General features: G+C 57.4%; 1 protein-coding gene across 1 annotated transcript in view; it reads left to right on the top strand.

Moving 5' to 3' along the window:
• CRAMP1 (cramped chromatin regulator homolog 1) overlaps positions 1-16,235 on the top strand; it is a 54,064-nt gene that overhangs the window by 14,353 nt on the left and 23,476 nt on the right. The window contains exons 3-5 of the mRNA XM_040635560.1: positions 1,390-1,543; positions 6,592-6,675; positions 9,847-9,895. Coding sequence (XP_040491494.1) covers positions 1,390-1,543; positions 6,592-6,675; positions 9,847-9,895 — 287 coding nt within the window. The remainder of the gene's footprint in view (positions 1-1,389; positions 1,544-6,591; positions 6,676-9,846; positions 9,896-16,235) is intronic.

Here is a 16,235-nt window from a genome sequence, read left to right as displayed (position 1 = left end):
TTAGGTTGTGGACTGCCCTGAGTTTGGGCTTCTCTGAGGTTACCTCATGATGAAATGTACGTTTTGTGTTTTTGTCAAGAATACCACGGAAGTGCCCGGCTGTCCTGGGCACATCCTGTCCAGGGCGCATGATGTGCTCCACGCTGTCTGGTGCTGTGAACCTTGATTACCGCATTCAGGGGGCACCTGCCAGGTCCTGTCCTGACTGGTCTTTTTTTTTTTTTTTTTTTTACTTTCAGACTGTGTGAATACCCTGTTTTTCATTCTTTTGTCTACTAACCTTAGCAACCATGCCACTTCTTACCTGAAATAACTGTGATTATACCGTTTGCCCAGTGAGAATTTTCTGACTTCATTATACTTTCTACACTTATTAGAGATCTCGTGCAAGAAACAGCTCTTCCTTGTCCCTTATTTAGGTACAAGTTCATGATATGTTTTTATCTGTGTGGACTCGGGCGTGTAGGCTATTCTGTGTCATAGTCTGTCCCCATCCCTGTCGGTTTTGTTGCCCACAGTGTTGCAGGCTTGGCCCCTGGGAGCCTCTGCAGGTTGGCTCCTCTCACGCTCAGGCCAGCGTGTATTCCAGACTCATTGGTACTTTCCCTGCTCCCGTCTCTTCAAGGCATCCTGGTTGCTTCTGGGAAGTGGGATGTAGAAGCCAGATACAGGTGCTGGGGGTGCACGTGTCACCTCTGGACCCTCCCCAGGACTCCGTCTTGGCTCCAATGGAGTGTCAGCTCCTGCATAGTGCTGGTGGTGACTGTCTTCTCTGGAACACCAGTTCCATTCTGAAAATCTCAGAAGAACTCAGCTCCTACGTGGAGGCGTTGAAGGAAGGGGTGGCCCACAGATGTGTGGTTCTCTTACTAGGTGTTCCTATTTGCTGTCCCTGTGTGAGTATAGGATATGTTTCTTTAGATCACAGCAGTGAGGATGTTTCTGAATTGTTGACGTGTTGTTTTGAGGCCGGCTTTGCAGCACTCTCGGCTCCTCCGTCCTTGTCTGTGTTCGGTGTTCCCGTGATTGTCTTCGTGGAGCGGTCTTATTTCGTGGTCTCTACGCAACTCCGGGCTTTAAGCCCCTTCCACCCTCTTGCAGGGATGACCATTGTGTTCTCCGGCTCCAGGGCCCTTGTTGCTCTGGTCTCCCGTGCAATGATAGTTTTATCCCTGAGTTTCTACTGCTGCTTTATCAGTTGTTTGAGTTAAAACCCGAGGTTCTAGGGTGGTGAGGTTGAAGTTCATGCACAAAGAAGAGCCATGAAGGGCGTTTGCTTGACCTCTTTGGTCTCCTTTTCCCTTTCTCCTTTCTCGGGAAGTGTCTGTGTTACACAGAAGACTGCCTTGTTGTAACCTCTGTGCTTTTGTTGTGGACTTAATTTTGCAGCATGGGAAAGACTTTGAAGCCATTCAGAACAACATTGCCCTCAAGTACAAGAAGAAAGGCAAGCCTGCGAGCATGGTGAAGAACAAAGAGCAGGTCCGGCATTTCTACTACCGCACATGGCACAAAATCACCAAGTACATTGACTTTGATAATGGTGAGTGTGTTCGGGCGTGGTTGGCTGCTGGGCAGGAGCTGGTTTCCACAAACCCACAAGACACACCCTCAGGCACTGTTCTCACCCAGCCACATGGCCAGGGATCTCCGTGCCTCCTGGCACTTTGGCTGGTGGTATGCCCAGCCACCGTCGGTTAAGCTGAATGGTGAGGATGCTGCGTGTGTTTCTAACAGCCCTGGGTGCCTGCGTGTCTAGCTCCCTGGCTCGCTCTGGGCCCGTGTCCCCCACTGGGAGGGGAGGGCCCCACAGTCGACCAGGAGAGGCGGGCCACGGGTGTGGGCCGGCCAGAATCGGACCCCTCTGCTGCCTGCCCTTCTCTCCCGGGGGGGGGGGGTGGCTCCTTGGGCGGAGGGATGGAGGGGGAGGGCCAGCTTTCTCAAGGCTCCTGTCTGTATTTGAAGCCAGGCTCGAGTAGTCCCGTGTTGGGTTCCACGTCTGGGTCAGGGCTCTGAGCAGCCTTTCCGACCAGCCCGTTTGTCCCCAGGGGAGGTGTGCCACCTCCCGTCTCCATGTGTCGAGCCTGCCCCTCCGTCGCCGCCTCGCCTTTCTTGATGCTGTTCCTCGTTTCTACAGCTTCACTCACAGCTCGGTCGCTCCGGACATTTACCTCTACTGACTTGGCTCGTTTCTGACACTCCTGTTACAACAGTCTAAGTTCTGATGAACGACAACTGTGGCGTCTGTGGTCTGGCACTCCCGCTTTGCTTCTTTGCCGCCATGAGCCCTTGATGTCAGCCCCTGACGGATGGCCTCCAGTGTTTCCTTCGGGCTTGCTCTCGGCCCATTTGGGGAGTCTCGGCCAGGCGCGTGCCAACGCCCCCCAGGCGGACCCATCCAACTCTCCTTCCTGGCTCTCCCGCGGGTCAGCATGCGGGACCTGGGGTTCCTCCTCTCACCAGAGAAAGGCCCAGGGAGCACGATTCAAGCAGTCTCCTTCTGTAAAGGGTCAGATGATAAATATTTTGGGCTCTGGGGTTTGCAGTCTATTGAAACTATTGCATTCTGCTGTCTTAACTCCTTTGTAGACAGAAGGTAAGCAGGTGTGTGTGTTGCTGGGTTCCAGAAACACTTCCTTCACAAAAAGGTCACGGGCTGCATTTGGCCTGTAAGTAGTTTGCTGACTCCTACCCTGGAGAAGTCCTACCTCGCTGCCACTGTCTAGTGTGGGAGCCCTTGGGGACGGGTCACCCAAACTCCAGACGGTCACAGTTTTTACCTGACCCTGTCACCTGAACTTATTTCCCTCTGAATCTTTGTGGACATCTGTCACTAGTCAGAGTCTTGCTGGTTGTACCTCAGAGCTTTTCAGGTCTGTCCTCACTGCCTGGTCCCCTTTGGTCCTATTCCGGATCATTGCTGTTCTCCCACGGTCCGGTCCCACCATTCCAAACCTGCCCCTCACATCACGAGATCCGGGGGACCCCCTGCCTGAGCCCCTCCCGTGGCTCCGCTCGGTGCCGTCACGCGACCTGCAGGCTGGCAGGAGTGTGGTCTCCACTGTCCTGGTACCTGCACTGCCACCCCCGCCTGGTCAGCCTCCCTCAGCCTGCTCACCTTCCCACACCGAGCGCCTCTTGTTCTCCCAGAAGTCCCTCCCTGAATCCTTCCCTGCCCCTCTTGCTGCCTGAGCATGGCCAGCTCTAGGCCTGTGGCTGAGCACGTCACCCTCAGGCCAGATGAGGAAACCCAGGCGCAGCTGTGCAGGCCCTCACCCAGGCCCACCGAGACGGTCAGTGGGGGAGCCGAGACTCCCCCTTCTTCCCAGACGCCCTCTGTGTCCTCGGCACAGTCCTTCACCGCTACCGCGAGTGCCAGCTTTCACGCCGCTTTGGGGTTTCTCTCCGTGCGTCCTGTTGAGTGTTCCTTTGTTGAGGGACGTCACTACAGGTGAATAAGTTTTCCTTTTCCTTTTGGAAAAGGGTCACTTCTGGTGGTTTTCAATAATGCGCTTGTGGACATCCCTGTTCACAGAGCGCTTTTCTTCAGAAGCACTTTCTTCGGGTAAATCACACGATTGAGGTCAGTTTAGTTCTGTTTTGTCGTGACCGTGGTTGTCCTCTGCGAGGATGAGTGTCCGGCCCACTGCCCTGGCCGTCTGCTGCTTTGCTGTGTTTCCCATCAGGCTCTGTCCTTGACCGAGGCGAGGAGGAGCACCTGGCCGTCGAGCACACCCCACCCATGGCCAGTCCGTCTCCACACCGCGTGTAGTGCCTCCATTCTGTCGAGTTCAGGGCCCCACCGAGCTGCCCTGTGGCCAGCACGATGCTTTTGTTTCCACAAGTCCTTTCCAGGTCCCTTTCCTGCTTGAACACCTTCACTGGCCACCTCGAACGGTCCAAGGACACGTGTCTCCGTGTTTATGACACAGAGTGGGGGCAGCCTGGGGGGAGGGCTCGGCACCCCAAGCCAGTCCCTCCAGCTGCACAGGCCTCCAGTCAAGCCTGGCGCCTTCATACGGAAAGTAGATCTGGAAAGAACAGTGGGTCCAGCACCTTTGGACGCATATCTGTTGGTGTGGGTTGCCGTTCTTTCTGGAGACCCGTGGAGATGGGCTGCCGAGTGCCATGCTTTAGGGACCATCTCTAGGTCGCACTTGGCAGGTCTTTTGCTGATACTGTGTTATTGGCTTCTGGGGTCTGTGTAAGCATCAACTGACTTGGCTCGTTTCTGACACTCCTGTTACAACAGTCTAAGTTCTGATGAACGACAACTGTGGCGTCTGTGGTCTGGCACTCCCGCTGATTCTCTCCCTCATCGTGAGCGTCTGGGTGTGTGGCGGCCAGTCAGCCCCGTTTCGTTCTTGACCAGAGTGTCACCACAGCGTCCGTGTACCTATGCTTAGTTGACTGTGCTTCTCAGATGATGAGTTTATATGAAAACATCAACACTGGTCCAAATCCTGTGACTTGAGAGCATCCGTGGTCTTCACAAACCCCTTCCCTGCCTTCCACGGTGGCCCATGTCCCCGCCGTCCTTTACCTGACCTGTGCACTTCTTGGTGTCTCTTCATAGTGACCCCATGAGGGCGTGCGGGCAGCTTACTGGGTTACGTGTCTGCCTTCAGCTCAGGTCATGATCCTGGGGTCCTGGGATCAAGGTCCACATCAGGCTTCCTGCTCGGCGGGGAGTGTGCTTGAGGATGCCCTCTGTCCCTCCCCCCTACTCCGCGACCCCAGTACATAAATAAAAACTTAAAAAATAGTGACACTATGATAAGAGTCTTTTTTCTGTTGAGCTGATGGTTCTGCCAAAGTTACTTTTTTTTTTTTTTAAGATTTTATTTATTGTTAGAGAGAGTGAGCATGTACAAGCAGGGGGAGCGGCAGAGGCAGAGGGAGAAGCAGGCCCCCGGTGAGCTGGGAGCCCGATGCGGGGCTCGATCCCAGGACCCTGGGATGACAACCTGAGCCGAAGGCAGACGCTTCCCTGACTGAGCCATGAAGGCGCCCCTCCACTAAGGTCTCTGGCTGGTCCTGGTGATCTCTGCCAGGTGGTGGCAGCCACGTGAGCCCATTAAGCCCGAGGACCGCCTGCGCCTTTGTGGTGTGCTGGCATTTACCTCAGCGTTTGGCGCTGGCCGGCCGTCCTCCCCTCCTCAGCCCCTGGCAGGCTTGCGTCCACCTCACATGTCTGCCGATTTGCCTGTTCTGGACGTTTCGTAGTACTAGTGTCGCACGGTGTGTGGCGTCTCCCTGAGCACCTGGTTTTCTCAGTTCATCCACTTCGTGGCAGGTGTTAGAAGTCTGTTCCCTTGCGTGGCTGATCCCGTTCTGTCTGTATGTTCCACGCTTGTTTATCCACTGCCGAGCGGGTCTCAAAGTGTCCTGAGCAGCAGTCCCCCCCGAGAGTCCCGACGAGGCCTCGGTCTTTCTCAGGAGAACCTTCAGGAGTGGTTGGCCTGATGTTTGCAGGGTCCCAGGCTCCTTGCAGCCTATGTGAGGTTCAGAACCTTCGGTTTAGATCATTCATTCACGATCTTATTTTCCATTTGCTAATGTGTTTGTTTTCCTTTCCTGCCTTTAATCACATGGCCCGAGTGTCAGGAGTTTGGAAGGGCTCTCTGAGGAGAAGCTGGAGAGAGCAGTTGTGAGGGCAGTGGAGGGACAGGCTGCCTGAGTCACTTCTCTGTGAGGTGGTGGGGACGGCACCAGACTGTGCTGGGCCTGGGCTGGCAGATCGCACTCAAGTTTGGCTTCAGGTAACATGGAACTCAAAGCGGTGCTGTGTTCAGCACAGAAGGATATGTTCTCTCCTGTCAAAGACCGCAGGTAGGCGGTCCAGGGCGGCCATCGGGGACGTGGTCTACCCTCTTTCTGTTATGCCGTCCCGGCATGTTGCTCGAGTCCAGGACGGCTCCAGGCAGCAGGTGTGCAGGGAAGAAGAGTGGGCCAAAGGGACACATTCGTCCTGAGTCAGTGTTCAGTCACTTCGGGAGCTCACACTGAAGGCCAGGACTTGGTGGTGTGGCCCTGTCTAGCCGCAGGGCAGGCAGGGGTGTGTGTGGATGTGTTGCTTCCCAAACAAAGTGGGTCTGTTGCTCAGAAGGAGGAAAGTGGGTATCGGTACTTGCGATGGTTGGGGCTGCAGTTTTCCTCCGTCTGGCCCCCAGCCCCGGGCGTTTGGTCAGTGACCAGAGATGGCGCGACACGTCCGCTTCCTCGGTCCCGGGGCCCTGTGTGTGCAGAGACAGATGGTCTCACCCCAGCTTCTGTGCCTCCGTGGAAGCTGGCCACACTGACACCCCAGTCTCTCCTTCCGGGGGACACCACTCTGCCTGTGAGGACTCATTCCTAGCTCTGCCCCAGTTTCTTTGTCTAATTTTTTATTTCGAAAATTTAAAAAGCAGCCCCGTGTTCCTGTGGACACCTCCCTCTGTTTCCTCCGGGGGGGAGGGACCAGCACGCTGTGGTCAAAACTGTGAGCTGAGTGGCGTTAACGTCCCCCATGCCAGTCCTGTGCTGTGAGCTGGCCGAACGTGGCTTGGGTGTCTCCCCGTTGTAAGGCTCTATCCTGTCTTCATCTTTCAGTGTTCTCCCGTGGGCTGAAGAAGTCGTCCCAGGAGCTGTACGGTCTGATCTGCTACGGCGAGCTGCGGAAGAAGGTCGGGGGCTGTGAGTATGGGGTGCTCGCTGCTTTGGGAGTGACACTCCTGTGTTTTTGCGGGCCCTCCCGGCAGGGCCTGCTCTCCTGTCACCATAGGATCTGTGACGCCAGGGCTGTTTTCCTCCGACTCAAATCTTGAAGACAGTCCGGGGTGCGGTGGGTTGAAGAGCACCCCGGCCTCCATGTACCTGCACCATCACTTAGACTTATGTGTTGTTAACACTGGTCATGTCACGCCACGCACACTTTCTCTTGCTCAGCACCCTAGCAGGGCCCTGACGCTTCATCCTGTGTCCCTTGAGCTCAGGGACATTGTCCTGCTCACCCCCATCCTGTTATCAGACAGGCACTGCAGTCTTACTGAGTCCCTGCCTGTGTTCCCAGCACACCCAATACCCAGGCCAGTCAGACCAGTTGGGGTGCCGGTTGGGGCTCTGGTCCTGCCTGTACCTGTGGCCCCCTCGCCTTTGGTCTTGCATGATGCTGGTACTTGGAAGGGTCCAGGCCCCTTCTCATATGTCCCTCTGCTTGTCTCCTTATAACCAGGTTCCTATTAGACGTAAGGGTGCTCTGGCCTTCCAGGGGCCCTGAGCACCCAGTGGCCTATCTCGCCTCCCCGTGTGACAAGGGGCATCCTTGTCTCTACAGGTGCGACTGGCCACCCTCCCACAGTGGAAGGGTGCTCACCCACAGGGCCACTGCAGAGCCCCAGTGAGACCATGTGAGAGGGTCATGAGCCATCTCCTCCCTGGTCACCCAGCACACCCCCGCTCAGAGGAGTTGGGGGGCGGGATGTGGAAATAGCAGAGGGATAAGGAGGATGGGTGTTTGTGGTTCGTGCACTGCTCTGCACACACTGGCCTAGAAATAGGCAAGAATCGGACAGACAGCCTGGCTCCCTGAGCCTGTCCTTCCTGTGGTCTGAGCACTTCTTTGCCACCCACTGGCTTGTCCTGGAGTGCTCCTGGGTGTGGTGCAGTATGGGGCATCAGCTGCTCCCAGTCACTGCTGTGATGGCCCCTCCTGTGTCCCTGCCACGTCCAGATCTCAGCCCGTGCTCCCCCAGCCCTTCTGAGTCCTTTCGAGGCTGGCCTGGCTCCCTAACCTTGGGTGGCCTGCCGTCACACCCCAGACAGTGCTGGCACCCCGGCCCCAGGGGCCTCTGTGCTTGGACCTCTGCCCCTCTTCCTGCCACCCTGCAGCTCAGCTGACCCCATCCTGCGGGTGACCTCTCCCCAGTCCCTCTTGGTGCAGCTGCATGTCACATGTGCACACACCTCTGAGGCCCCACCTGAGCTCTTAGTGCCCGAAGCTGCCTCCAAGCCCTCCACCCCCGTGGGGCTTCTCCGCCTGAGCCCCACCTGCTCCTCAGCCATGGATCCACTCACTGGAACACTGCTGTGTCATGTTGTGAATCTTTGTAGGGAAGGGACGAGCATCGAGGCACAGCCTCCTGCAGGGTGCCGTGTGTGCTGCGGCCTTTCGTGACTGCTTGTGGGTAGCCTTTTCTGGGCCGTGCAGAAACTGTGGTCCGGCATGCTCTTCCTAACGAGGTCTCTAGACGCATGTGAGTCCTGAAACGGTGGACATCGAGTGTCTGCTGTGTCTCTGGGACTCGGACACATGCTCTGTGAGTCCAGCATCAGGGCCGCTGCTGTACCAGGTCGTGTCCCCAGAGCTGAGGAGGCTCTGTGCTGATGAGAACAAGTGTCCGTACAAGCCTCCTTGGCCGTTTGGTGGCAGTTTCGCCCCCAGGACTCTTAGACTCAGAGCTTGTTCCTCCAGCTGCAGCTGCCTGGTGGTGGGACGGGGTGTGGGGAGACACCAGCCGTCTCCAGTCCTTACCTATGTGTTTAGGTGGCTTTTCTCTGAAGGCTGGTTCCTTGATGGTGCCCATCGCGTGACCCTAACCCTCTAGTTGCAGTGTCTCCACCCCCCACCCGGCCTTCTGTCTGTCTGTCCGGCTGGCCAGGTGCAGGACCGACAGGCTCTTCCCTCCCCTTTTGCCCGTTACTTTCTGCTTACCCTTTGATCTCTTCTCACATGCCCGTGGACCCCCAGGACAGGCTGGCCTCCAGGCTCCACGCTTGGCCCCGCAGACCCTGCCTTCCTGCGGGAATCCCTGCTGCACTTCTCACCGCACGTGCTGACACGTGCACCTCTGGGGCAGGGCCGCGCTGGGTCCCCGGTCAGCGAGCGAGGCTGTGCGCCTGCCTCTTCCCTTCTGTCCGAGGCCCTTCTCTGTCTGGACAGCTCCCCTGAAGCCTGCGGTACTTGCCTTGCTGTTTCTCGTCACGCGTGTCACGTGTAGCCGTGAAGTCTCTCCGTGGTTATTCATCTGTAAAGCTGTATGGTGTCTTCATTCTTGAAAGGTGTTTTTGCGGGATGTAGAGCTCTGATTTGACAGTTTTCTTCTTCTCTAAAGATGTTCCCCCGTCTCTGGCCTGCACAGTTTCTGGGCAGAGGCCGTTGGCCGTGAAAGGAATGCATTACTTTTCTGCTTTAAGGATTTTGTCCTTGTCTTGGTTTGCGGCCTGGCTCTGTGTTTGTGGCTTGTCGTTTCTTCCCCCAAAAGTATAGAAGATATTAAAGAATTTTGCGATGACCCCCAAACATCCACCCCCTACGAGGTTCCTCAACTTTCTTGGACATCCAGGTTTTTTTTCCTTGCACATCTTGAGGATAGCAACAACCCTGGGAGGGGGCAGAGGAATGTGGAGTCCGCTCTAGTGAACACACAGGGTCTTGGTTTGTCCTTCCCCCACCCTGGGAGCCCAGGGATCCAGAGCAGACCTCGGCGGGCCCACAGATACCCTGAGCCCAGCAGGAGAAGCATGCGTGCTGGTGACCCTGAGGGGAGTCTCTGAGCTCTGCGGTGAGGGAGGGGCGGAGGCTCCGCGTGGTGGGGGTCTGGGGGGGGAGGGATCAGCTCTGTGGAGGCAGGTAGTGGTTCCCCTGAGAAAGTCTGGGTGAATGGAGAGGACGCACAGGTGGGGACAGCACCCTCAGCCCAGGCTCTGCGGGAGAGCTGCCGCTAATGGAGAGGCTGTGCTGTGGAAGACCCTGGATCTTCTGTAACGGAGCTGCGACGTCTGCTTCCCACGGCGAAGCTCGTTATCTGATAGTGACTCTGTTCCTGAGAGCTTCATGGTCATGTTTATCTGCTTTTCCATTTAAAGGTATGGACGACAAGAACGCCACGAAGCTGAATGAGCTCATTCAGGCCGGGTAAGTGGGGCTTGCCGCGTGGAGCGCTGCCGTTGCTTTGGGACACTCGCGGGCTTCTCTGAAGCCCAGCACTGGAGGCTCGTGGTTTTATTCCCTTTTCTCACTGAGGTCCATAAGGTGCCGACCTCCCCAGAGTTCAAGCGGATTGCCACCCGGAGCCCTGGGGGAGCAGGGGAACTGCGCCCGAGCTGCTCCCGTCTTTCCCGCGGGTCCTCTGGTGGTGTGGCAGCACCAACAGCGCCTCACATTCCTGCCCTGCTCCCACCTTCCCGGTGCCCTTCTGGTCCCGTTCCTGCGCTGCGCCCGCCAAGGCTCTGCGCCCCTTGAGGCGAGGCTGGGTCTGACGCTGTCTGCCCTCAAGGCTCTTCCGCTTGCTCTGCCTGGATCGCAGTGACCGTTTCTGCGACAGAGGTGGCGTATGGCGGCTCCCTCGTGCCCCATTCTTCCGTCGTCCCAATGGAGCTTTGGTTCGCCCACTGGCCCCCATTTCAGTTGGCCTTTGAGGCCTCCTTCACTCTGTCAGCCTCACTAGTTGGTCCCCGACCTCCTGCCAGGTGTCTAATTCTGGGCGGCTCTCCAGCCCCGTAACCAGCCGCTCTTCTCTCTTCCCACACCCCTCTTGGGACCGTCCTAATGCTGCACTTAGCTTCGCGCCCCTCTGTGCTCTCCTGGGCTGTGTGAACACTCCCCAGGGCCTCCGTTATCTTTTCTGGGTGAGGGATCCCAGATCTAACTTGTCCCCCATTTCTGCGCCTCAATTTATAAATCCCGTGATGTCACAGACCTCTCTTGTGTCCCAGCTGGAAGCCTCTAGCAGCTCTTCCTGGGACGGCCCCCTGACCTCACACTCTCAGGGTCCCTCTTGGCCACCTCTTGGTCCTCTCCCCCGTCAGCCCTCTGCCTCTCATAGCTGCTTTAGCTGGTCCCCCGGCCACGCTGCTGCACTGCCCGGAACCCCTGCGTGGCCCTCGTTGACGGCTGCCATGTCCCTCCCGCTCGCCCCGCCAGAGCTCATATACTTTCCCCAGATCTCAGCAGCTTGTCTTAGATGGACCCACCTCCCCTCTCCCCTCCCCCAGGGCCCCTCCTGGTCAAAGGCTAGTTGTCCCCTGAAAGTCTTCACTGGCTTCTGCATCTGCAGGACATGGCCTTCTTGCAGCTCTGGTCACTTTTCTCCCTCAGCCTGGTGCTGGATGGCCCGCACGCCCCCGGCCCTCAGCCGTGAGCTCCGGACAGCTGGGGCTGGCTGTGTGGTTTCTGCTCTGGCTTTGGCACAGCGTCTTTCCTTACACGTGCTCCTGTTGGGTTCCCGGGGGTTTATTTCTGTGAACTGCCCCCGTTTGGAATCAGATGTGGTAGTAACTAGGATGCATGTATCAGCACTATGTGAAGGAGAGCAGTGATTTGCCCCAGGCAGCCTTCGCCTCTGGTGTCTTTGGCAGGTGGAGCCTCCTGGAGGTGTGTGGACAGGCTGAAGAGCAAGTGACCTCTTGTCACCACACCCACCCCCCCTTTCACCTGTTACAGCCTCGGTGTCTTGCCTTCTTCCCACCCTCACACAGGGCCTGCGGCTTTTGGGTAGACGCCGAGTTTGTGGGCTCTCTGGGTGACTTGCGAGCCTCTGGGGAAACTTCGTAGAGAAGGTGGAGGGTCCTAGGCGGAAGTGGATTCTGGCATTTGCGTCTGCCCCGCCAGCGGGAGAGCTGCCCCATGAGGCAGAGCGCTCTCCCTGGATGCAATTGGGGGAGTCTCCTTCCCCTTTTATTTCACTTGCCCCAAACTTGTTGGCTGAACCCATATTCCTGGTTCTTTGTGTTCAGGGACGTCAGGGACTGGTCTGATGGAAAAACCGTGAGTTTGCTTGGCTTTGTGTTAGTCTCGTTGCGAGAGGCAGCACAGAGAGGAGGTGGCCTCCTGGGTTTCTGGAAGGATGCGTGGGTCTGCCTCCGAGTTGATCCAGTGTGGGAAAGGCGTGTTGGTAAGTGTGAAAGTGGCCTGATGGTCGGCTGTAGGGGCTGCTGGAGATTGGAGAGGCCCTGAGCTGGGGGTCAAAGGGATGAGTAAGCTCCCACACAGCGCTGAGTCCCCGTGGTCTCAGCGAGGAGCCATCACAGTAAAGCCCGGAGGCGACGTGACCATTAGGGTGGTTCTGAAAAAGCAAGGATCCAGGAGGAGCGTCTATACCTCCTGTTTGCTTTGAATATTTAGTACCGTGGTATTGGGATACGATAGGAGCAGCGGTCGGGTGACTACGTGGAGGATGAGAGAGAGAGCGTTCCCGGGCCGCATTCCCCACAGTTTGTGTAGATGCCCGGCCTGCAAGGAGGAGAGCATAACTCCTCTCTCCCTCAGCGGGGGGCTGCGCACAGGGACTTCTGAAGAGGGCCGTGTAGGGACATAGGAAGGCGCCAGGCAGATGTGACCTCAGCCTTACAGCATCAGAGTCGAGGCTGGCAGTGGGCGGCCAGGTCGAGAGCGTGGGGAGGCGTCTTTTCTCCGGACACGAACCCGCAGCTGTGGGGTTGCAGCCAGAGTCACATCGCAGTTCCTTCCCTGGCTGCCCCGGAGTGTGACAGCCTTGTGGGAGAGCTCGCAGGGCCTGTGTGCCTGCTCCCCAGACCCCCCGATCAAGAAGGGGAATAAGTATTACCATTTGTGCCACCCGTGTGGCTCAGGGTAAGGAGGAGGGCACATGGAAGTGGTATCGTTTTTCACAACTGTGGGTGGAGAGGTCTCAGAGCATTGTCCGTAGAGGTGTTTGCAAACAGCGGGAGTGCAGTGTAAGTGTGTAACTCATCTGCTGTAAGTGTGCGCGGCCTCTGACCCCACGGTCCCACTTCTGGGAAGCCATTAGGCCAATGGTGAGGTGCCCTTGTAAAGGTGCACATCCCAGCATTATTCATGCTGGCGAGGGGCGGCGCAGAGAGAAGCCCGGTTCCTGGCGGGGTGTGGGTGCTCTGTTCTTATTTTTGGAAGTGAGACAGGGTGTGCGTGCGTGTGGCCGCGTGGCCGCAGCAGGGCTCAGTGCGTAGCTCTCACCTCACACCAGGGCTCTCTGTGGGGTAGCAGGCGTGTGGGCCTCCCCTGTTCTTCATACCTGTCTTCTGTTACTTGAGTATCTAACAAGTGTGCTTTCGTCCTGTTAGAGGAGGGAAGTTCCATGCTGTGGGAGGGTATTCTTTTTTTATTAGCTTTAAGCTGCTGTGACAGCATTTGCCCTGTGGGGCTTTATTTATGTAAATGCATTTATCTCTATTTCTGGCAGCAGAAATATAACACTTGTGGCTTAAGTCTTGGGGCCTCATGATGAGTGGATGCTGTCGTTGCTGGGTGGCAAAATTGTGTTGGAGCCCTTGGAGGGTTGTGGGGTGAGGGAAACCCCCCCCCCGCCCCAGTGCTGGCCCTGAGACCACCCTGACCCGGGACAGCTAGGAGCCAGCTCCAGCACAGAGCTCGTGAGGCCCTGGGCTCGAGAAGTGTCCTGCACAAAGGCCGGGTGTCCTCGGCTCCCACTTCTCTGCTTCTTCCTCCAGGCCCCGTCATGTCTGTCATGGGGGAGGGGGGCTCGGGAGAGTTGCCGAGACGCAGCCATGTGGCAGGCTGCACGCCTCGCTGGGATCAGGGTTTCTGACTGCCGTTGCCCTCCACTGCCCCACCTGGGACAGTCTCTCCCTTCCCTGGGTGTCGGGCTCTTCCTCGTCCCCCAGCTGTGAGCTCGGATGCCACCCTGGCCCTGAGCCTCCATAGAGTCTGCATGTCACGTGTCCTTCATGTGTGACTGGGCAGCCCAGCACTCTCTCCGGTGCTGTGGGCACTTACCTGTCAGGCCCCGCACCAGCCCGTAGCTCCGGTGGGGCTGCGGGCTGGGCACCGGGGCTTGGCCAGTCGGGGTCTCCAGGGAGCCCCTCACAGATCCCAGGTGGAGAAGCACGGGGACGCCATGTGCTGCCAGCTCCTGTGTCTGCTTTGACTGAACTCTTCTGTGTCCGAGAAGCGAGATGGCCACTTTCTCAGTCTTTCAGAAAAGTTAATCATGGAAAAGTTCGAGTGTCAGAAAGGCTGAAACACCAGTTAACAGCCGCTGTCTCCCTTCACCTGGATTCACCGCTGGAGGAGCCGCCGGAGTTCGTGCTCCCGCGCACCACCTCTGGGTGGTCGCAGAGGGCGGTCCCGTGCGCGCACGTGTGCGTGTCATGTTTTGCTTTAACTTCCCTTTCTCCCCTGCTCGACCGTGGGCTTGTCTGGGATCCGTGATACAGGCCGCTCTCCGTCAGCGGGTTTCGAGCAGGTGCTTTCAGTACATACGTGTGCACGGCAGGACAAAACATGAACGACGGTAGAACAGTGTCCTGTGTCTGCTGTTACAGGCTCCTGCAGGGTAGTGTCCCTGCCCTGGGAGTCCCCACGCTATCCCGACTCGTTCCCTCCTCCCCAGCACTGTCTGTATACATGCCTTTTCCAGAACGTCACCCAGAGGGCATCACCCAGCAGACAGCCTTTACACACGGCCTTTTGCTTCCTGTTCTGAGTTTGAGGAGGTGCACGATGCAGATACGGCTGCCCCGTCACCCCCAGACTCCCTCGTGCTGCCCCTTCGCAGTCCCTGCCCACGCCCAGCTGCAGCAGCCCCCCTGCTGCTCTGCGCGCCCTGCCTCTCCCAGAACGCCGTCCTTGTGGGTTACACTGTGTGTGGCCTCCTGAGGTTGGCGACTTCTGCATAGTGCTGTACACATGAGATCTGTCCCTCGGGTCTGTAGCTCATGCCTTGTCCTGCAGGGTAGCGTCCCTGCTGCAGCCCTTCCGTGTCTGTGTATCCGGCCCCCAGGGAGGAGCACAGGCAGTTCCACGGAAGGAGCCACTCTAAACCTTCGCCTCCAGGTGTTCGTTCCGTGTCACCCGGCCAGATCTGCAGGTGAGCGTGTATCAGCTTCATAGGGAGCTGCCCGTGGCTTTCCAGGGAGTCCCAGTCACTGCCCACACTCTCCACCCTGGCGGCTCAGTCTGTTTTGAGCCACCCTCGTGGGTGGGATGTGGTATCTCCTGGTGGTGTCGGTCTGCATTTCCCTGGTGACTGGCCACACTGAGCATCTTTCTTGTGCTTGTTGCCCATCTGTCTGTCTCTGGTGAGCAGCCTGCTCAAATCGTGTGCCCGTTTCCTTATCACTGAGTTGAGAACGTTCTTGTGCTGTAGACACAAGGCTTTTGTGGGAGAGGTGATTGTCAGCGTTTCCTCCTGGTCTCTGGCTTGTCCCGCTTTCCCAGTGCCTGTCGCAGGGTGGAGGTGCTCAGTCCTGCTGGGGCCTCATCTGCCGTGTGTCTTCGCGGGCCGTGCTTCAGCGCCAGCTCCAGGAACTCTGTTCGCTCGCAGTCACAGTGCTGCTCCGCGTCTCCTTGCACAAGTTCAGGGTTTGCTGTTTCCGTCTGGGATCTACGACGGCTGCGCATGCTCCGGTTCCCTTTTGTGGCCCGTGGGCATCTGTTGAAAGCACTGTCCTTCGTCTGCTGGCGCTTTTGCACCTGCGTGTGAAGCCAGCGGGCTGTGCTGTGTGCCTCTGTCCCCGGGTTTCCCTCCTGCTCCACTGACGGGTGTGTCTGGGCTTCCAGCAGCACAGCCAGTGGCCCATAAACGTGAGGCAGAGGCGGGGGAGTCAGTGCGATGCCCGCGGAAGACGGCTCCTTTATTTAAGGCTGTGGAGTACCGATTGAGCTAACGTCCCGTCCGTCCTTCTCATGCAGACCTTTCTCCGTGAACTGCGAATGTCCTTTTGTGTAGAGCTGTAGGACTCAGGAGCAGACAGACCGAGGAGAGCCCTGAGGTCACCTCTCACTATGACGGTCACAGGCCAGCAGCACAGAGTTAGCACATGCTTACTGGGCTTGTCACGTGACTTCGCAGAAAGGAAAAAAGAAATCTCATAGCAGAAAGGAAAGCTAGACTCCCATGCACATAGAGGAACTAGCCTGTTGCCTATTTTGTCAAAGCAGCAATAGTGGGGGGGGGTGTTGCGTGGAGTCCTCTGTGTGACCCTCGGTTAGAGGTCAAAGTGTGAGCCTTCTGCGTGCGCTGGGGGCACCTGGCCTAGTGGTCCTGCCATGGCTCAGCTCCAGGGCGGGCTTGAGGACAGGGGGCACGGACCACATCCGGGACTGTGGCCATGCCCACGAGGCCTTCTCTCCGTAAGTGTGAGCAGGGCTTTCCCTCGGCAGGCTCTAGCCTCAGGACACTCATAGGATTTCCATTTGAGAGAAAAGAAAAGGGATTGTGATCTCAGGATGTTTTCTGGTTATACAAAAGGAGCTGCTCAATTTCACTTTAAAAAAAAAAAAAAAAAAAGGAAGT

This window comes from Ursus maritimus, unplaced genomic scaffold (assembly GCF_017311325.1).
Source record: "Ursus maritimus isolate PB19 unplaced genomic scaffold, ASM1731132v1 scaffold_2, whole genome shotgun sequence".
NCBI classification, from domain to species: Eukaryota; Metazoa; Chordata; class Mammalia; order Carnivora; family Ursidae; genus Ursus; species Ursus maritimus.
This window is presented reverse-complemented; position numbering and strand designations above follow the sequence as displayed.